This window comes from Podarcis melisellensis, assembly GCF_964234715.1.
Source record: "Podarcis melisellensis genome assembly, chromosome: 13".
NCBI classification, from domain to species: domain Eukaryota; kingdom Metazoa; phylum Chordata; class Lepidosauria; order Squamata; family Lacertidae; genus Podarcis; species Podarcis melisellensis.
Window position 1 is genome coordinate 503,171 of NC_138545.1, and position 21,437 is coordinate 524,607.

At 48.4% G+C, this 21,437-nt stretch overlaps 3 protein-coding genes across 3 annotated transcripts in view; all 3 read left to right on the forward strand.

Moving 5' to 3' along the window:
- Positions 1-3,089: 3,089 nt before the first annotated feature.
- LOC309354631 (uncharacterized protein) lies at positions 3,090-6,058 on the forward strand. Its single transcript, XM_081884881.1, has 3 exons — positions 3,090-3,421; positions 3,851-3,977; positions 5,253-6,058. Exons 1-3 carry the CDS (start codon positions 3,350-3,352, stop codon positions 5,978-5,980), a joined length of 927 nt encoding a protein of 308 aa, XP_081741007.1. The 5' UTR covers positions 3,090-3,349; the 3' UTR covers positions 5,981-6,058.
- Positions 6,059-9,123: 3,065 nt separating this feature from the next.
- Positions 9,124-21,437, forward strand: part of LOC309354615 (uncharacterized protein) — an 87,399-nt gene continuing 75,085 nt past the window's right edge. Inside the window, exons 1-2 of the mRNA XM_081884849.1 lie at positions 9,124-9,199; positions 10,102-10,583. Of these exons, the coding sequence (XP_081740975.1) occupies positions 10,170-10,583 (414 nt within the window). The 5' untranslated portion in view covers positions 9,124-9,199; positions 10,102-10,169. The remainder of the gene's footprint in view (positions 9,200-10,101; positions 10,584-21,437) is intronic.
- Positions 18,219-19,089, forward strand: LOC309355986 (uncharacterized protein; the record flags this gene model as incomplete). The annotated part of the gene is made up of 2 exons (XM_081887164.1): positions 18,219-18,502; positions 18,623-19,089. The coding sequence occupies exons 1-2, from the start codon at positions 18,472-18,474 to the stop codon at positions 19,087-19,089; spliced, it is 498 nt and encodes a 165-aa protein (XP_081743290.1). The 5' UTR covers positions 18,219-18,471.

Below are 21,437 nucleotides of genomic sequence, written 5' to 3' on the forward strand. Positions count from 1 at the left end.
TTTTATGACAATGCCAAAATAACCTGCTTTTTCATTGATTTACCTAAGATCCAAGAAAATCTGGACTTATGGCAGTCCTAACTTATCTACACCAAATTATCTTGAAATTAGTGTTTGTTTTTAATAAATCAGTTGTACTCCACCTCACACCTCATTCTTTGCTACGTTGGGGGTGAAGTGTTCAGGTCAGAGTTCTGGGGTGGCAGGGGGAATAAGGGGGTGTTTGCTGAAAAGCCCAGCTGTGCCCCTTGAATGCAGAGGGAAGAGGGAGCAGGAGGGGGTGGGAGCAACATGGGGAGAGAAACAACCTCCGCATGGTATATTCTGAAACGTTTTTCAGAGTGTTTCATAAAAACAAACATTTATAACATTCCTATAAGGTAGACCAGTAGCATAGGCACAGCTTTCCTTAAACTTGCTAAAATGAGCTGCTACACTTCAGGTAAACAGATGTTCCTGTTTCTAGACTGGGTGGGGGAAAGCTCAAATCGGTTTCTGTTACTTCCCTCTCGCTCCTTTCCTTAGTTATGGAGGTTTGGCAGTTCAATCCTTTTAACCAGACCAGGTTCCTTTCCCTCAGTCTCCCTCCCTCTCAGCAATGCCCCTCCTGAGGCGTTTTCTTTTGGGCGCCAGACCCAGGGGATCCCTCGGCCCTCTTCTTTCTCTCCGACCCCCGGAGCCTGTCTCCCCGACTCAGCCCCTCTTCCTCTCTCCTTCTTCTCCTCAGGCCAGAGCCACTTCTCCCTCAGACCAGCCTCTCCTCCTCCTCCTCCCTTCCTCCCATCTCAGCTCCAGCCTCAAAACTCCCTCAGAAAAGGCGCCTCTCATCTTCCCGCCAAAAGGGCTGGCTCCGCCCCCTGGGGGTCCCTCTGGGTAGCCAATCAGAGAGAGGCTCCAGCCCCCTGGTGGTGTTTCGGAGGCACTGCAGCTCCAGACTCTGCCAGGCTCAGCTGTCATTCTCTTTCTCACCCCCCCCCTTAATATCGCTGTTTTCTGACACTGGGCCTTGAAAGTGGGGCTGCTCTGAGGGGGGCTGAGCTCTGTCTCCCCGGAGATGGAAAGGCGCCTGGGACTCATTGCTGGGGGAGAAGGAAGGGGCAGGCAGAGAAGAAGAGAGAAAAGAACCCAGGGAGGAAATGGCTTCGAAAATGTTGCCGTGAGATTTGTTCCAACGAGATTTCATCGGGCTCTTTCAGCCGGGTTAAGAGGAACTGAGCTGGATTCCTAGAGAGGACCAGAAATGAAGGCGGGGGCGGGTCCTCCAGAGTCCAAGCCCCGCCCTCCCCAGCCCCTTCCTGTCAGAGGAGGCAGCTGTTGTCTCTTCGGAGGCGCCTCCTGCATTGAGTGAGTCTCTCTTCTTGCCTGGGGAGCTTTGGGGGGAGGGGGAGGGTGAGGGTGAGGGTGACCCCCAAAAAAACAGGGACCAGAGGGTCCTCTCTGCAAAGGATCCGGGGGGGGGGAAGGGAACCTCGAGAGTCATCTGGACCAAACATGAGCAGTGCAGGACTCTCCACTCAAAGGCTGGTCAGGATACGGATGAGCTGGACCCATGGCTGCCTTTTGGAGCCCATGGGGGGAAAGGTGGATAGAAATGCCGTGAATACAGAGAGGGAAGCCAGCCCTTAACTTGGGAGTCCCCTCGCCACACAGGGACTCCAGCTGGCACACTGGTGGGATGTTGAAGCGGACACTCAAGGGACTATGTTGGATCCAGAAGTATCCCACGCAGATGTGGGGGTTCTGCTGTGTCACATTATTAATGACACAGCCACCCTCCTGAATTCCCAGGGCAAATTTCAGGATTAAAACACAACATTAAAAAGAGTTGCAATCACAGAAAGAAGGTAGGTCCTACTTTACCTGCTTTTGAATTCTGTCCTTTGGCCTCACCCACTTGGCCCTCAGGGCGTTTCCCAGATGAGGATCTGGCCCTCAGAACAAGGAAAAAAGGACCCCATCTCAGTAGTTTGTCTTGAGGAGGTGGGAACTCCTCACTATAGCCTGGTTTCCACGTTACACTTGGTACAAATGACTCACTTGTCACTCACCGTTCTGACTTTATTCCTTGACTGCAAACACGGAAAGGCAGGATCAACCAGGCTGATTCATTTCACAGAAATCCCTTCACTTTCCTGCACATCTGGGATGGTCATTTTCCTTCTAGGAGGGCAAGAGCATTACTTCTCCTTTTCTTTCGTAAGCAAAGCTCAAAGTCCGCCCAGTGGTGCAGTCCAGCCTTGGTTCCTACGAGACTCATCCTCGCTTGCTCAGGGAACATTTTTCTCCTCTTGTCCGTGTTGTGATTTTATAACAGAACAATGCTTTTTCTTTGTTGGCTTTTCTAGCACCTCTAATTTGGACAAACAGAACTTGGAAGAGGACCAAGGGGATCCTTCCTGTCTCTTGGAGGCTTCCTGAGAGCACAGATGGATGAGCAAAACTCAGCTGGCCCTGAAGTAGGAAGAGGCACGGCCATGGAAACGGGAAGCAGTGCAGGATTCTGGGAAGGCTCTGGGCAGAAGATCCTGGGAGAGGAGGACTCCCTTCGCTCAGAGGTGCAGAGCCAGCAATTCAGCTGGTTCTGTTACCAGGATGCTGAAGGACCCCGTGAGGTTTGCAGCCGACTTTACCACCTTTGCCACCAGTGGCTGAAGCCGGAAAGGCACACGAAAGCTGAGATGCTGGACCTGGTGATCTTGGAGCAGTTCCTGGCCGTCCTTCCACCGGAGATGGAGAGCTGGGTGAGGGAATGCGGAGCAGAGACCAGTTCCCAGGCAGTGGCCCTGGCCGAAGGTTTCCTCCTGAGTCAGGCAGAGGAGAGGAAGCAGGTGAGAGAGACTTTCCTCTGGATGCTCCCAAGGGGCTCTGATCAGGAGGGAGCAGGACCCTAAATCTCATCCTTTTTCGGAAGGCTACCAGATGCTGCTAAAATTTTTGCCTCTGCCATTCCTATTCTGATTCTTTTCCCCGTCTCTGTTTTGAATCCTTGTTGCTGTTTCAGGGAAAGGATCCGTTTGCTGAAATTGGTCCTAATTCCTCTGAAGTAGAGAAGTCTCTGTTGGACACCAGAGATAAGCCACTGGGTAAGAAGGAAGGAGTATTTTCTCAGTTTGGTCCCATTCTGTTGGTGTTGAAAGTAACCTAGTGGTTCTTTTGATCTTTTTGGGGAAGACATTTGAGGCCCAGAGCCCAGAGGAGCCTGATAAATATTTTTGCACAATTAAATCTGAAATAGGTATAGGGGGGTATTTCTTAATCTGTAGTTAGAGATGCACTGCTTCAGCTCTGAGAGAAGCATCCTGCACTCCTGTCTCCCCACTTCCCTTTGTCTCTCGCAGGTGAAAGAAGGATGCCGGCAAGACCTCCTCCTCCATCTCTTCATCCTGGTGGAGGGGAAGCAGCGGCTGAGGAACCGGATCAGGTGCGGGGAATGAGCCATGGGGGGGGGGGGGAAAGGAGAGACAGGGCATTTCTGAGACCGAACAAATCTCTCCCCTCCTCTTGTCACTAGAATTATTCATTATAAATTGTCTTTAGGACACCTGGAGAGTCTTTCCATCCCAGAGCAACAAACAGGGAGAGGAGAGAGGGATTCTTCCATTTGGCAAACTGAAAAGCTTCCACAGAGAGAATGATCTGAATAAAACAACGTGGAGTTCCACCCATTTTCACTAAGATACCCATCATTAAAGTACACTATGAAAGAACTCCATTAAAGCATTAAAATCAGCACCAATTATCCTAAAGTGCAGCAGACTAATCTGATTAGAACAACCCAGGCAGGAAGCAAAAGAGCAACATGCAGGAAATAATCTTTATGCTGCCTAAGAGAAGGATATTTTTTTTTCAGAGCTCAGTTTGTTTTGAAGATGTCACTGTTCGTTTCACGGCTGAGGAGTGGGTGTTGCTGGATCCTGCCCAGAGAGCTCTGCATAAGGAAGTCATGGAGGAGAATCGTGGTATCCTGGCCTCTCTCAGTAAGGCTCCTAGTTGCATCATGAGATCTGTTTTGCAATTCCATACATATATCTCTATTGTAAGGGAGCTCAATAGCGCTGCCTTCAGCAGCTGGGCTTCCAGCACCTCCACAGGTCACCTTGAATGGAGGACTGTTTGGTCTGGGAATGTACTTCCTCCAATTACGCCTTTCTGAACAGAGATCTTAATTGTCAGGGGTGCCTTTACCTTAAACAGAGATCAGGCTGGTCTGAACTGCCCAAACCTTTTAAAAGGAGGCTTCATTCTTATAAAGTAAAGGGAGCCTTTTTAAATTGCCAATCTTCTTTTGTTGGTACTGCTTTTTCTTTCCATCTTGGGCCTATACCATTCAGGCAGCTGTGGTAGCATACATAAACAGGTTTCCCCCCTCATCTTTGGGTACCTTTCCCCCCATTATACCTGAAAGGGAAGCTTCCGGTTTTTTAACAAAGATTATTTTCAGCATTTTTTTCAACTCATTATAAATCATTTTCCCGAAGACTTTTACTATCTTACACGAACACAACATGTGAAAAAGGTACCTTCCTTCCCTTGACATTCCCAGCAGGCATTTGATTTGGTCTTGTACATTTTAGCTAAGTTACTAGGAGTCAAATGCCATCTATACATCATTTTCCTATAGTGTTCTTTTAACTCATAACATGCTGTAAATTTCAATTCTCCATTCCACAATCTTTCCCAAGCTGCCATTTCAATGTTATATCATATATCCGTTGCTCAATGTATCATCAGCGATTTGTCTTTCCAGGTCACCTTCAAAGGTAGCCCCACATAGAACGCATTGCAGTAGTCTAAGCGAGAGATAACTAGAGCATGCACCGCTTTGGCGAGACTATCAACGGGCAGGTAGGGTCTCAGCCTGCGTATCAGGTGGAGCTGGTAGACAGCTGGCCTGGACACAGAATGGACCTGCGCCTCCATGGACAGCTGTGAGTCCAAAATGATTCCCAGGCCGCACACCTGGTCCTTCAGGGGCACAGTTAGCCCATTCAGGACCAGAGAGTCCTCCACACCCGCCCGCTTCCTGTCCCCCCAAAAGAGTACTTCTGTCTTGTCAGGATTCAACCTCAGTCTGTTAGCTGCCACCCATCCTCCAACTGCCTCCAGACACTCACACAGGACCTTCACCGCCTTCACTGATTCTGATTTGAAAGAGAGGTAGCATACTGCTGAACACCCAGCCCCAACCCGCTGATGATCTCTCCCATCGGCTGCATGTAGATGTTGAAAATCCATATCTCTCTTTGTTGCAGGTGGTGATGAATTACAAATGAAGAACCAGCGAATGCATGACAAAATCCACACAGTGAAGAACCCCTATCAATATGTAGAGTGTGGAGAGAGCTCTCATTCCTTATCCCATCCAAGAATTCCCACTGGGAAGAAAAAACATCAGTGCTTGGAATGTGGGAAGAGCTTCAGTCGCAGCTCTTATCTCACGGTCCATCAAAGATTTCATAAAGGAGAGAAACCTTATCAGTGCTTGGAATGTGGGAAGAGCTTCAGTACAAAGGCCAATGTCACTACCCATCAAAGAATTCATACGAGGGAGAAACCCTACCAGTGCTTGCACTGTGGGAAGAGCTTCAGTGGGACCACCCATCTCACTATCCATGAGAGAATTCATACAAGGGAGAAACCATATCAGTGCTTGGAATGTGGAAAGTGCTTCAGTCAGAGGTCCCATCTCACTACCCATCAAATAATTCATACAGGGGAGAAACCGTTTCAGTGCTTGGAATGCGGGAAGAGCTTCAGTTCGAAGGCCTATGTCACCTCCCATAAAAAAATCCATACAAGGCAGAAACCCTATCAGTGTTTGGAATGTGGAAAGGGCTTCAATCGGAATATTGATCTCACTTCTCATCAAAGAATTCATACAGGGGAGAAACCATATCAGTGTTTGGAATGTGGAGAGAGCTTCAGTTGGAAGATATATTTGTCTTACCATCAAAGAATTCATAGAGGGAAGAAACCCTAATAATGCTTGGAATGTGGAAAGATCTTCACCCACAAGAAAAGTCTCACTTCCCACCAAATAATTCATACAGGGCAGAAACTACATCAGTCCTTAGAATGCACAATGGGCTTTACTGCAAGAAGAGTGCTTCTGTGACATCAGAGAATTCACAGTGGGGGGGAAACCATTTCAATGCCAAGAGTGCGGAAAGAGCTTCACCTTGAAGCAAACACTCACTGAGATTTTCGGTTGAGGGCGATATATCAGTTTAATAGATTGTATATAAGAAAGTGGTCAAACATCAAAAAATACACAGATTGTATATAAGAAAGTGGTCAAACATCAAAAAATACACAACCAAACCTAGCAATTTCCACACAAATCACAGCAACGACTTAAAACAGATACAAACAAACAACCCCAGCTGCATATCCCTGTGGTCAGATGGGAAAAGGCCTCCAAGGCAGGAGCAGGTCTTCCGGGACTCAAAGCAGCCAAGGAGGTCTCTGGCCTCTTCAGGAGAGACCCTTGGAGGTGCGAGAGCGAGAGGGGGGAATTGTCAGCCAGGGTTGGATGGATCAGGAGGAGAGGAACAGCCTCAGAATGCCCATTGTTACAGTAGTAATAAAGGAATGGAAAAAGGAACAGGAACACTTGAAATGATACGTACACAAACTTAGCCTTCTTTATTTTCTAATAAATTGATTGTATTCCACCAAACGCCTCATTCTTTGCTACTTTCTTTCTTTTATTTAAATCGAAGTGCTGGTAAGCAATTGGTGAATCTGCAAAGTAACTGCTAGGCTAAGCTGACTATTCTCTGGACAAACACCAGCTCCCCTGGCCTGAAAGCGAGATGAGTGCCTCTCCCCAAAGTCGCCTTTGGACTTAACCATCCAGGGGTCCGTTACTTTAAAAAATAGTGTTAGAAATTAGCCAGGTGCCAGGCGCATTTTGCTGCTGGCACGGGTCCAATTGTGACTACATGGAGATTTATGGGCTCTGCCTTAGTCCATAGTTAATACAATTTCCATTTCCACTGCGTGTGTTTCTCCTTCTTGCATACTGGGAGCAGTGAACTGTTGTAAGAGCAAACTAAAGTCCAGCAACGCAGCTGAGATAATAGAATCGTAGAATTGAAGCGTTGGAAGGGACCCCGTTATGGTGACCAACTTAGGCTGAAAGTGCCCCTTGGCACCCAGCTGATATAGCTGAGTTTCTTACGCTGCTCTGTATGGCGCATCCTGAAGCATTAAAAGAGCTTCATGGAAACTAACCCGGCTGTCCTCAACACCCCATAATATGAACAAGGCTACAAAGAACACTGGAAGGGCACCTGCTTGGCATGTGGAAGGGTCCAGGCTTAAACCCCCCCCCATCTGGCCCCCTGGAGGGTCAAGGCTGCCAGTCAGTGCTGGCAACCCATAGCAGCAGCTTCTTCCTCTTGCCTCCTGTGTCCCTCCTGAGCATAAATGAGCGCCCTCTGCCTCAGCAGCAGCACCCCTTCCTCCATCTCTTGCTGCATGTTGTATGCCCCCTCCCACTCGTATGCCCCCCCCAATATATAATGGGGTCGGCACATGGGGGAAAGATTCCTGCATTGCAGAGGCCGGACTCCTTTCTTGTAACTTGAATCCATTGGTTCTGGTCCTCACCTCCAGAGCAGGAAAAGAACAGGCTTGCTCCACCTTCCATGTGACAGCCCTTAAGATATCTGAAGATGGCTCTCATATCTCCTCTCAGTCTCCTCTTTTCCAGGCTAAAGATACCCAGCTCCTTCAACCGTTCCTCATCTGGCTTGGTTTCCAGACCCTTGATCATTTTGGCTGCCCAACTCTGCACACCTTCCAGCTGGTCAACATCTTTCTTTAATTGTTTTGCCCAGAACTGGACACAGTATTCCAGGTGTGGTCTGACCAAGGTGGAAGAGAGTGGGACTATGACTTCCCTTGATCTGGACACTGGACTTCTGTGGATGCTGCCTAGAATAGCATTTGCTTTTTCTCAGCTGCATCACACTGTGAACTCATGCTGAGCTCCTGGTCCACCAAGACCCCTAAGATATTTTTCACATGCACTGCTAGTAAGGCAGGCGTCCCCCATCCTACATTTGTGCATCTGGTTCTTCCTGCCTAAGTGCAGAATCTGACCTTTGTCCCTATGGAAATTCATTTTGTTAGCTTGCCCCCAGTTCTCCAATCTGTAATGGTCATCTTGAATCCCAATTCTGTCCTTTGTGCCTTCCCTCTCAGTTTGGTGTCATCTGCAAACTGGATGAGCATCCCCTCAATTCCTCCATCCAAGTCGTTTATGGACAGACAGAGCAACAACAGGCCCCGGACAGAGCCCTGCAGCCCCCCCTGGTCACCCATCTATGGCGTAACCTCATGGGGGGTACAGTCGCCTCTCCTCATGAAGGAAGTTTGAGGAGTTGGAAAAGGGTCAGAAAAGGGCTGCCAAAATGATCCAGGCAGACTTTGCTATGAAGAAAAGTTGCAGCCTTTGGGGCTCTTTAGTTTAGACTTTAGAGCAGTGGTTCCCAATTAGCTAATTACTGAGCCCCCCCCCCAATTTTCAAAATCCAATCCTGTGTTGGGGATAAGCAGTGTCCAGTGCACAGCGGAATGATGAAAAGTATGAGCCAACATGCTCTATACTACTTTATTTACAGTTCAAAGCTGGTAAGTTACAGAAAAACATTTTCCCTCTGCCGGAGCAGAGAAAGCGTCATCTCTCCTCTGAAGCACGGAGAGAATCACCAACCTGAAACTGCAAAGTGCAGGGAAAAACAGGAAACCAGTAGACGTCACATCCAGTCTCCCGTTCCCGTGGGAAAACCTCCAACAGTACAGACTGTGTGGAATGTAAACACCTGTCTTGTGACAAGCACTTCGCTGCACAGAGAAGAAAGCAGAAACCAACATCCTGGCCTAGAGAAAGTGGATGGAGAGTTGCATCTCTTGGCAGTGGAACTCAAAGACATCCAAGGAGTCGGGATGTTGGAAGATTCAGGACAGATAAAATTAACCGCAAGGCAGAGTTCACCTGTGGAACTCCCCGGCACAGGACAGGAGAGGGAGAGAGGGGGGGCGCTGGCTTGCCAAGGGTTAAAAGGGATTGAGCTGGATTCCTAGAGAGGAGAGGAAGTCAATGGTGGGGACCGGGAACTCCACCTGAGGAGGAGGGGCCTTTGTCTCTCTCTTCTGCAGGTGCTGCATCCTGGGCGCCTCCGGGAAGCCGGTGAGTCTCTGTAGTGGGGACAAGAGGGGGGTCCCTGGGATGCAGGGGGGAGCAGGGGGACCCCCAAGTCAAGGGGCAGAGGCTCCTGCCCCCCTCTCTGCAAAGCCCGGGTGGGGGCGAGGGCACAGGATCCCTTTGGATTCCTTCGGGGAGGGAGGAAAAGGGCCTGCAAAGAAGCCCCTTCAGACCCAGGAATCAAGACGTCGTCGTGGGAAAGAAAGATTTGTACGGGAAATAGATGCAAATAACAATAATAGGGGAGCGTGAGCCATGCAATCAATTGAGACTGTTGGAAGAGGGCAGAGGGCAGAGAAGAGAAAGTGCTTCTTGGTGCCGTGCAGAGTCAAGCCTGCGGAACTCCCTGCCCCAGGAGGCCAGGCTGGGACCAGGGCAGGGAGGAGGAGGGGCTCTGCTTGGCTTCATGCAGGAGGGCTGAGCTCTTGTCTCCCCAGCGATGCTGCAGAATCCCAGTTGCTGCAAGGGAGCGCAGGGGGAGAGAGGGGCTCTTGCGCCCCAGTCCTGCTGAGGGGCTTCCCATTCAGGCCCCTGGGTGGCCCCTGTGAGAATCATAGGAACATGGAATCGTAGAGTTGGAAGGGAGCCCGAGGGACATCTAGTCCAGTGCAGGGAGCAGGAGAGGCTCCTGGTGTCCATCAGGCTGATTCATCTCACAGAAACCGCTTTCGTTTCCTCCACTTTTGGCCTGGTCACTTTCCCCCTAGGAGGGCGAGAGGGTTTCTTCTTCTTCATTCTTCCTTTTTCTTAGAGAAAGCTCAGAGTCTGGCCTGTGGTGCAGTCCAGCCCTGGTTCCTAGGAAGACTCATCCATACTTGCTCAGGGGACCTTCTTCTGCTGCTGACCGTGTGCCAATTTCATAACAGAACAATATATTTCCTTTGCAGTCTTTGCCAGCACCTCTAAATCAGACAGGCAGAACTTGGCCAAGGAAAAACTGGATTCCTTCCTAAAGATGGATGAGCAAGACTCAGCTGGCCCTGGAGTAGGAAGAGACCATGCTATGGAAACTGGAGGCAGTGGGGGGTTCTGGGAAAGCTCTGGGCAGAAGATCCTGGAAGAGGAGGACTCCCTTTGCTCAGAGGTGCAGAGCCAGCAGTTGAGGCAGTTCTACTATCAGGAGGCCAAAGGACCCCGAGAGGTTTGCAGCCGACTCTACCACCTTTGCTACCAGTGGCTGAAGCCGGAAAGGCACACGAAAGCTGAGATGCTGGACCTGGTGATCTTGGAGCAGTTCCTGGCTGTCCTTCCAGCGGAGATGGAGAGCTGGGTGAGGGAATGCGGAGCAGAGACCAGTTCCCAGGCAGTGGCCCTGGCCGAAGGTTTCCTCCTGAGTCAGGCAGAGGAGAGGAAGCAGGCGGAGAAGCAGGTGAGAGAGACTTTCCTCTGGATGCTCCCAAGGGGCTCCAAGGATGGAGAAGATCCCTAAATCCCATCCTTTTTGGAAAGTATCCAAGGTGCTATATTGGACATCCCTAAAGATTTTGCCCCTGCCATTCCTTTTCTAATAGTTCTCCTTACAGTGGTGCCTCGCAAGACGAAATTAATTCGTTCCGCAAGTTCTTTCGTCTTGCGAGTTTTTCGTTTTGCGAAGCACGGTTTCCCATAGGAATGCATTGAAAATCAATCAATCAGTCTGTCCCCCGACCTCATCTGAAGGCTGGGGGGGGGGGGCGGACAAGGGCTTTTCTTCCCACCCCCAGCATTTTAAAAAATGCTGTCCCGAGGGTTTTTAAAATGCTGGCGGGCGGCAAAAGTCTTTGCTCCCCCCCGCCTGCCTTCAAAAGCCATCGGGGAGAGCGGAGAATCGCAGCGCGTTTTTCCGCTCTCCCGGGAAGGCAGTCAGGGGGGAGCAAAGACTTTCACCCCCGCCAGCCTTCAGAAGAGGTCCAGGACCTCTTCTGAAGGCCGGCGGGGGGCGAAAGTCTTTGCTCCCCCCCGCCTGCCTTCAAAAGCCATCCGGGATAGCGGGAAGCGCTTCCCTGCTATCCCGGACCGCTTTTAAAATGCTGGCGGTGGGGAGCAAAGCCTTTCGGCCCCCGCCGGCCTTCCTGGACCTCTTCTGAAGGCCGGAGGGGGGGGGAAAGGCTTTGCTCCCCACCGCCAGCATTTAAAAGAGGTCCCCGGAGATTTCCCTATGGGCTTTCTTCTTGCGAAGCAAGCCCATAGGGAAATTCGTCTAGCGAAGCGACGCAAAAACCGAAAAACCCTTTCGTCTTACGAGGCATTCGTCTTGCGGGGCACCACTGTATTTGTTTTGAATCCTTGTGTCTCTTTTAGGGAAAGGATCTGTCTGCAAAAATGGGTCCTGATTCCTTTGAGGCAGAGAGGACTTCGTTGGACACAAGAGAGAGGCTGCTGGGTAAGGAGGAAGGAGTTTTTCCTCTGTGTTGTCACATTCTGGCAATTCTCAAACTAATCTGTGGGTTCATTCAATATTTTGGGAAGACACTTGGGGCCAAGAACCCAAAGGAGAGATGTACTTTGGCATAACTAAAATATGAAATGGGGACAAACTCCCAAATGCACCTCTGAGAGAAGCATCCTGCACTCCTGTCTCCCCACTTCCCTTTGTCTCTCGCAGGTGAAAGAAGGATGCCGGCAAGACCTCCTCCTCCATCTCTTCATCCTGGTGGAGGGGAAGCAGCGGCTGAGGAACCGGATCAGGTACGGCGAAGGAGCTATGGGGGGAAAGAGGCTGAGGGAGAGAGACAGAGGGCATTTCTGAGACCGAACAAATCTCTCCCCTCCTCATTGCTTCTGTCAAAGCTGCCCTTAACAAAAGCTGAAAATGCCATTAATGAATCTTTATGTGCAGAGGATAACGAGTAACCCCTTCACCTTAACCCTGAATGTCACTAGTATTATTCATTATAAATTGTCTTTCGGACATCTGGAGAGTCTTTCCATTCCAGAACACCACACAGGGAAAGGAGAGATGGATTCGTCCATTTGGCAAACTGGAACACTTCCACAGACAAATTGTTCTGAATAAAACAACGTGGAGTTCATTAAAATAAGCATCAGTAATCCAAATGTGCAACAGACCAATCCAATTAAAACAACCCAGGCAGGAAGCAAAAAAGCAACGTGCAGGAAATAATCTTTATGCTGCCTAAGAAAAGGATATTTTATTTCAGAGCTCAGTTTCTTTTGAAGATGTCGCTGTTTGTTTCACGGCTGAGGAGTGGGCGTTGCTGGATCCTGCCCAGAGAGCTCTGCATAAGGAAGTCATGGAAGAGACTTGGAGGACCATGATCTCTCTGGGTAAAGTTCCCTCTTGGGTCATCATCTCTGTTTTGGAATTCAATAGATATTTCTCTGGGACAAACCTCCCATATTTGGCTGGATCCCAACGTTGCCACCTAGAGCACCTGGGATTCTCACAGCCCCACAGCTCACCTTGCATGGAGGGCTATGGACTGTTTTGTCTGTGAATATGGTTCCTCCTCTTCTGCCTTTTTGCACAGGGATCAGGGTGTGGATAGGCTGAGTGTCTAGGGAAGTGGACGTCGCTTAATCTTTTGAAATCACCAATAGTTAGTTTAGAGCTTTTTGATCTATTTTCCAAACCCATTTAGAATTCTGTCATTATACAGCAATTTAATTCTCCCCTGGACGCTTGGTAATTGGTAGACAGAGAATCCAATTCATATTCAAATAGAGTTCTGACCTTGCAGATGGAGTTGGTTCAATGATTGAGCCAAAGAAATTTCACCCCTGAAAAGAACAGGCTTTTTGAATATGAATTTCTCATAAATATGACAGTAAATGTTAGTCAGCAAAGGCAGTTAATTCTGCAGTAAGACTTCCCATCTAACGCCCTTGAGATCTTCCTTTATCACAAGTGTTCATCAGCATTATTCAAAAACTGGGAACTCCATTTCTTTCTTAGGCTCTGACCTGTTCCTCTCTATGTTGCAGGTGGTGATGAATTAGAACTCACAGTGGAGAAGCCATATCAAGATTTGGAGTATGGGGAGAACTTCAGTCAGAACTCCCATGCCACTTCCAGTCAAATAAATCTTATTGGGAAGAAACCCTTTCAGTGTTTGGAATGTGGAAAGAGCTTCTGTCGGAAGGATAGTCTCCCTTCCCATCAAAGAATTCATTCAGGGGAGAAACCATATCAGTGTCTGGAATGTGGAAAGTTCTTTACTACAAGCAGATACTTACGTCGACATCAGAGGATTCACAGTGGGGAGAAGCCCTTTCAGTGCTTAGAATGTGGAAAGAGCTTCAATCACAGCTCACACCTCAAAGCCCATCAAAGAATTCATTCCGGGGAGAAACCATATCAGTGTTTGGAATGTGGGAAGTTCTTTACTACAAGCAGAAACTTCCGTCGACATTGGAGTATTCATAGTGTAGAGAAACCATACCAGTGCGTGGAATGTGGAAAGAGCTTCTTCAGGAAGGAGAATCTCACTTCCCATCAGAGAGTTCATACAGGGGAGAAACCATACCAGTGTGTGGAATGTGAGAAGTGCTTTACTACAAGAATAGACTTTGATCAACATAAGAGAATTCACAGTGGGGAGAAACCATACCAGTGCTTGGAGTGTGGGAATAGCTTCAGTCGGAAGATTAGTCTTACTTGCCATCTAAGAATTCATACAGGGGAGAAACCACATCAATGTTTGGAGTGCGGAAAGAGCTTCTCCAGGAAGGACCATCTCACTTTCCATCAAAGATATCATACAGGGGAGAAACCATACCAGTGCTTGGAATATGAGAAGTGCTTTATTACAGGAAAAGATTTACATCGACACAAGAGAATTCACAGTGGGGAGAAACCATATCAGTGCTTGGAGTGTGGGAATAGCTTCAGTGACATCTCACATCTCAAAGCCCATCAAAGAATTCATACGGGGGAGAAGCCCTATCACTGCTTGGAGTGTGGAAAGAGCTTCAGTGGGAAGACTAGTCTTACTTTCCATCAAAGAATTCATACCGGTGAGAAGCCCTATCACTGTTTGGAGTGTGGAAAGAGCTTCACTTGGAATAATAGTCTTACTTCCCATCAAAGAATTCATACAAAGGAGAAGCCATATCAGTGCTTGGAATGCACAAAATGTTTTGCTTCAACAAAAAAGTTATGGCAACATAAGAGAATTCACACTGGGGAGAAACCATTTCAATGCCAAGAGTGGGGAAAGAGATTCACCTTCAAGCAGAATCTCACTTCCCATCAAAGAATTCACACAGGGGAGAAACCATTTCAGTGCTTGGAATGTGGGAAGAGCTTTCGTAAGAGGGGCCATCTCACTTCCCATCAAAGAATTCATACAGGTGAGGAACTATATCAGTGCCTGGAATGTGAGAAGTGCTTTACTACAGGAAGAGACTTCTGTAGACATCAGAAGATTCACAGGAGGGAGAAACCGTATCAGTGCTTGGAATATGGAAAGAACTTCTCTAGGAAGGATAGTGTCACTTTCCATCGAAGAATTCATACAGGGGAAAAACCGTATCAGTGTGTGGAGTGTGGGAGGAGCTTCAGTAGAAAGGACCATCTCACTTGCCATCAAAGAATTAACACAGGTAGAAACCATTTCAATGCCAAGAGTGCGGAAAGAGACACACCTTGAAGCAAACTCTCACTTCCTACTAAAGAATTCCAGTGACTGAGAAACCCAAATAGTGTTTGGAATGTGGAAAGAGCTGGAAGGAAATCTCACTTCCCATGAAAGAACTCACAGTGGGGGAAATCCTGGAGTTATAGAATAGTAGCTTTGGGAGGAATTTTGAGGGTCATCTAGTCTATCCAACTGCAATGCATCTTCTTGATGTTTAATCAGAATCTCCTTTCTTGTTCTTTTCTTGTGGGGTCACATGGTTCTTCACCTCCTTTTCAATCATGAAAATAACTGTGAGTAGGTTAGGCTCCCCAAGGCTGTCCAGTGAGCTTCATGGTCAAGGAGGGATTTGAACCCAGGTCTCCCAGGGTGTAGTCGAATCCTCTATGGAATATACTACACTGGCCCTCCCATGAGACTCTTAGAAATTACTCATGCATTTGTGTCTGCTTTAAAGTTGGGTGCCATATTCTGGTGTTTGTGTCTAAAGTTGTATACTCCTCTAGCAAAGTAATTTATGTAATAATAGTAAGTCAAGTTTCGTATTATAATAGATTTAAGGCAATGTTATCTGGGGGAGGGGCTGTTGATTGGCTGAGGGTTTGGAAGGGTATTTAAGTAAGTACAACATAACCATCAGGCCTTTGGCTAATTAAACTTTATCATTTTAAGTGTCTTTGTGGGAGACAGAAATATTGGTGTGTTTCATTTTTGTTTTTATTATGTAATTGGTGTTTTTATTTTGAATATTAATGCTGCGTAATGCCCTGATATCTTCAAATGAAGGCAGTATATGAATTTTAATAAATGAAAAACAAGGTCCTAAATCATAAAGGAAAATATAAAAATACTCTGGGGGGGCGGTGGCAGCTGGAATGAAGGGGCTGTTTGGTGAAAGACCCAGTCAAGACGCAGCTCACAGCTCTGCCCCTTGAGTACTCTGGGAAGGGCCGCCATAGCTCAGGAGCAGGACACCTGCTTGGCATGCAGAAGGGCCCAGGCTCAATCTCCCTTGTGAGCATCTCAAGGTCAGGCTGGGAACATTCCCCGTCTTGAACCCTGGAGGGTCACGGCTGCCAGTCAGGGCTGGAAACCTGGAGCAGCTGGAGGGACCCCCAGGGTCTGTCCTGGCAGGAGGCACCAACTTCTTCCTGTCCCCCTTCCGAGGAGGCAGCAGCACCCGGGGGTCTTCTGGGGAGCAGGGGCATTCGCCCTGCTGGGGGTGGGCATGCAGAGGGGGGCCCCTGTCGCCTGGGGACTATGACCCCATTAAACGCTGTGGAGGCCCCCGGCCGTTGAAATCTCTGGGTCCCCTTGCAAATGACTTCGGAATCACTTTCTGATTTTACCAACCAGCAATTCCAACAAACCCAATCAATATTCTATTGATCCGTTGTCGCGGGGCCCCTAAGAGGCGCAGGGCCCAGAGTCTGGTGCCAGCTCTGCCTGTTTGGCCCTCCTGCCCTGCTGGGGCGACTCCTCAGAGGAGAGGGCAGGGCTGGGAGAGGAGTTGGAGCCCCTGGTGTCTCCCAGCCCCACCCCCTTCGCCCCCATCTCCTGGGTCTCCTGGTTCTTCTCCTCCATTTCCTGGGTGGGGGAGGCTGACGGGATGACCCTGGGAGTCCCCCTTCCAGCTGCCCCTCCTGCTGCTGTTTCCAAGGGAGGGAGCAGCTCAGCTCACCAGCCAAGAGGGGCCCCCAAATCCTCCCCGGCGGGGATGGCGAGGCTCCTTCTTTGGAGAGGGAGAGAAGGGGCGCTCGGCTGGCAAGGGTTATGAGGAGCAGAGCTGCCTTCCTAGAGCGGACAGGAAAAGAAGGGGAAGCAGGCTGGTCCTCCCAAGCCCAAGCCCCTCCTTCAGCAGTGCCTTCCTTGAGAGGAAGGGATCTGCCCGCTCTCTTCTCTCTTCAATCCATGCAGCATGGGACCCCCAAGTGAGGGAGCAGAGGGTCCTGGCCCCTTCTTTTCTGAAAACCAGAGCGGGAGGCGAGTTCGCAGCAGGTATGAAAAGATGCTCCTTATTGTGCCAACTTCCTGGGGTACCCACAAAATTCTGCATGAAGGAGCCGGACAAGGTGAGGTTGTTGTTGTTGTTGTTTAGTCGTTTAGTCGTGTCCGACTCTTCGTGACCCCATGGACCAGAGAACGCCAGGCACCTCTGTCCTCCACTGCCTCCCGCAGTTTGGTCAAACTCATGTTGGTAACCTCGAAAACAAGGTGAGGTACAGGTGGGTAAAGGACCCCTGGACGGTTAAGTCCAGTCGAATTCAACTTTGAGGTGTGGCTCTCAGCGCTGATTTCAGCCTGAGGGAGCCGGCATTGGTCCAGGCAGGATTCAGGGTCAGGTGGCCAGCAGGACTAGACCGGTAAGCTCAAGAGGCCCTGTGGTTTAGACTACAGCGCCACCCCATCCACGACAGCCCAACACCCCCCCCCCAAATCAGAAGGCACTCAGCAAATGAGACTTTCATAGAATCACAGAATTGTAGAGTGGGAAGGGACCCTGGCAGTCATCTAGTCCACCTCCCTGCATTGCAAGAATCGTCACTAAAGCATCCATGACGCTTTAAAACTCTCCATGGAAGGAGAGTCCACCAGCCTTCGCATGGAGGCTGTTCCCATTGTTGAACACCCCTTACCCTCAGAGACTTAGACAGAAGCTCCTTGAAGCCACGAGCCAATTCCCCCCCCCTCTCAGGTTCCTCTTTCCCCATCTCAACCATTCCTCATATGGCTTGGCTTCCAGACCCTTGATCATCTTGGCTACCCTCCTCTGCACATCTTCCAGCTTGTCAACATCCTTCCGAAATTGTTGTCCATGTGTGGCTAAAGTATTCCGTGTGTGGTCTGACCAAGCAGTATAGAATGCTGCTATTATTTCCATTTATGCTGACACTACACTGGCTTCCCACTTACCTTTGTCTCTTGCAGGTGATATAAGGTTGCTGGCAAGACCTCCTCATCCATCTTTTCTTGGTGGTGGAGCAGTGACTGTGGAAGCAGCTCAGGTAGGGGAAAGCAGCCTTGTGGGGAAAGAGGCGGAGGGGTGGGGCAGCCAGGGTTCCTCTGGAGTCCCAGGAATTTCTCGCCTCTTCCTCTTGGCTTCTGTCAAAACTGCCCCTTGAAGTTGTTTTAGGGCATTGGGTGAGTCCTCCACCTACACAGAACAATGCACAGAACAAAACACAAAATAAAATAATTCCATTAAGACGTTAAAAGAAGCATCCATTAAAACAGCACAGCAGGAACAGGAAGGAAAGAGCAAAACAATTTGTGGTAATATGATCATTATACTGGCTAAGAGGAGGACCTTTCTCTCTCTCTTTTAAAGACGTCGCTGTTCCTTTCCCGGGTGAGGTCTGCATACGGAAGTCATAAAGGAGAATTGTGGGATCATGGCCGCTCTTCCTAAGGCTCCCTGTTGGATCTTAATATCTTTTTTGAAATTCTGTACTAATTTATCTATGTGAGGAACACCCCAGATTTTGATGGGGGTGAACAGCGCCACCTACAGCACCTGGGATTCTCACACCCCACAGCTCACCTTGAATGGAGAGCTATCCAGCTGTATAGCAAGACAATACCCAGCTATTCCTCATTCTGCTAGGTGGTGTTTGCCCAGACAAAATCCATTCCAGAAAAGAGCTAGGCTTTTGGAATCTCAGGTTCCCATATCGCTGAATGCCAGTAAACAAAGCCAGTGAACCCTGGAGTAAGATCTCATCTATCTCCTTTCTGTTCTTCCTCTCTCACAAGCATTAATGAGCATTGTTCAATAATTGGGGGCTCAATTTCTTGCTGAGGCTGTAATCCATTTCTCTTTTCCCTGCAGGTGGTGATGAATTGGAAATGAAGAATAAGGGAGACCATGATGAAATTCACACAGGGGAGAAACCATATAAAAATTTGGTGTGTGCAAAGAGCTTCAGTCAAAGCTCCCATCAGAAGAATCCCATTGGGAAGAAACCCTACCAGTGCTTGGAATGTGGGAAGAGCTTTGGTTGGAGGGCTCACCTCACTGTCCATGAAAGAATTCATACAGGGGAGAAACCTTATCAATGCTTGGAATGTGGAAAGAGCTTCAATCAGCGGGCCAATCTCACTACCCATCAGAGAATTCATACAGGGGAGAAACCCTATCAGTGCTTGGAATGTGGAAAGAGCTTCAAGGAAAGGGCCAAGCTCACTTCCCATCAAATAATTCACACAGGGGAGAATCCTTATCATTGCTTGCAATGTGGAAAGAGCTTCAACTGGAAATATAATCTCAAACCTTTGCTTAAAAACCTTAAACCTTAAAACATCAAACCTTTGCTTAAAAACCTTCCAATTCAGGAGTGTCCCACACCACCTGAACTACTTTCTTTCACAGTTGAACAGTTTCTGCTGCTAGAAAGTTCTTCCTGATGTTTAGTCAGAATCTCCTTCCTTCTACCTTAAATCCATTGGTTTGGGTCCTCCTTCCACCAGAGTAGGAGAAACCAAGTTTGCTCCATCTTCCATGGCACGGCCCTTTGCATATTGGAAGATGTGAAGGAGTGCCTGGTCCCCCAGTGAGCATCATGGCTAAGTAGGGACTTGAACCCAGGTCTGCCAAGTCGTATTCTGGCACTCTAACCACTATACCACACTAGCTCTGTCATGAGTCTCTTGGAAAGTGTGCAGGCATGTGCGTCTCTTTAAGTTTAGGCACAGTGTTCTGGTGCTTGTATTTAAAGTTGTGTACACATGGGATCAAAATAATAATAGTGCATTTAAATTACTGTTAGCTAAGGAGGCAGAAAAGGTGAGTTTCGGGGTTCTGTAGCTGAGAATTGGGAATCACGCTTGTGTAACAACAGCATAAAAACCAGAGCGTTGCTTAATTAAAGCTATGTCCTTTCTAATTAAATCTATGTCCTTTCAAATGTGTTTGTGGGAAGGGGTTATTCTTTCTTTTATTATGTATTTTGTGTTTTTATTTTGCATCTTTATGTTGTGAAATACTCTGAGATCTTCGGATGAAAGACGTCATACAAATGTAATAGATTAAATAAATAAATAGCAAAATGGTCATAAGCAATAAATAAAACAGTAAAATACACAATTCGCACACTATTCTTCAACTGAAGAATAGCCACATGAATCATTAGAACATCTAAAATAAAGATAGAAAAACCTATAGCAACAACAAACCTGCTAAGCCCAAGAGTTTGTTCAGCGGCCTCAGCTTTTGTAGCTGGAGTCAGTCTGGACTCTCCCAGGCCACATGGGAAAAGGCCTGCAAGGCAGGAGAAGGACTTCGAGGACTCACAGCCAGGATGAGGGGGTCGGGCCTCAGGCCCGTGAAGAAGGCCTGCAAGGAAACAGTTGGAGGTTGAAATCAGTACTATAGGAATACCCTTGTAATATCCATTTTTACAATAGTAATAAAGTAAGAAAAGAAAAAACTGGAAGATTTGAAACCATACACTTATTAGTGTATTTTTGGTCTTTGTTGGAAGCCGCCCAGAGTGGCTGGGGAAATCCAGCCAGATGTGCGGGGTAGAAATAATAAATTATTATTATTATTACTATTATTAATATTATATTTCAAAAAGTAAAAACCAGGATATCCTGAAAGCTGTTGAGCATTTTTTAGGAAGACCTCAACATTGTTGTGCTTTTTTTAGGACCACCCCCCCATTTTATGACAATGCCAAGTTCCAGGAAAATCTGGACTTATGGCTGCCCTAACTTATCTACACCAAATTATCTTGAAATTAGTGTTTGTTTTTAATAAATCAGTTGTACTCCACCTCACACCTCATTCTTTGCTATGTTGGGGGTGACGTGTTCAGGTCAGAGTTCTGGGGTGGCAGGGGGAATAAGGGGGTGTTTGCTGAAAGGCCCATCTGTGCCCCTTGAATGCAGAGGGAAGAGGGAGCAGGAGGGGGTGGGCGCAACATGGGGAGAGAAACAACCTCCGCATGGTATATTCTGAAGCGTTTTTCAAAGTGCTCCATGAAAACAAACTTCTATAACATTCCTATAAGGTAGACCAGTAGCATAGGCACAGCTTTTCTTAAACTTGCTAATATGAGCTGCTACACTTCAGGTAAGTAGATGGTCCTGGTTCTAGACTGGGTGGGGGAAAGCTCAAATCGGTTTCTGTTACTTCCCTCTCGCTCCTTTCCTTAGTTATGGAGGTGTGGCAGTTCAATCCTTTTAACCAGACCAGGTTCCTTTCCCTCAGTCTCCCTCCCTCTCAGCAATGCCCCTCCTGAGGCGTTTTATTTGGGGCGCCAGACCCAGGGGATCCCTCGGCCCTCTTCTTTCTCTCCGACCCCCGGAGCCTGTCTCCCCCCCCCCGACTCAGCCCCTCTTCCTCTCTCCTTCTTCTCCTCAGGCCAGAGCCACTTCTCCCTCAGACCAGCCTCTCCTCCTCCTCCTCCCTTCCTCCCTTCTCAGCTCCAGCCTCAAAACTCCCTCAGAAAAGGCGCCTCTCATCTTCCCGCCAAAAGGGCTGGCTCCGCCCCTGCCTCCGGCTGGCCAATCAGAGAGAGGCTCCAGCCCCCTGGTGGCCTTGCTGAGGGACTGCGCCACCAGACTCTGGCGAGGCTCAGCTGTCATTCTCTTTCTCACCCCCCCCTTAATATAGCCTCCTTGCTGCTTTCTGCAACTGGGCC

What these genes read in the sequence shown, in the direction of transcription:
- LOC309354631 (XM_081884881.1), top strand. Translation starts at nt 3,350, where the DNA reads ATGCCGGCAAGACCTCCTCCTCCATCTCTTCATCCTGGTGGAGGGGAA. An exon ending in CGGCTGAGGAACCGGATCAG is followed by an intron (nt 3,422 to 3,850) that starts GTGCGGGGAATG and finishes TTTTTTTTTCAG; the next exon opens with AGCTCAGTTTGTTTTGAAGA. An exon ending in TGGTATCCTGGCCTCTCTCA is followed by an intron (nt 3,978 to 5,252) that starts GTAAGGCTCCTA and finishes TCTTTGTTGCAG; the next exon opens with GTGGTGATGAATTACAAATG.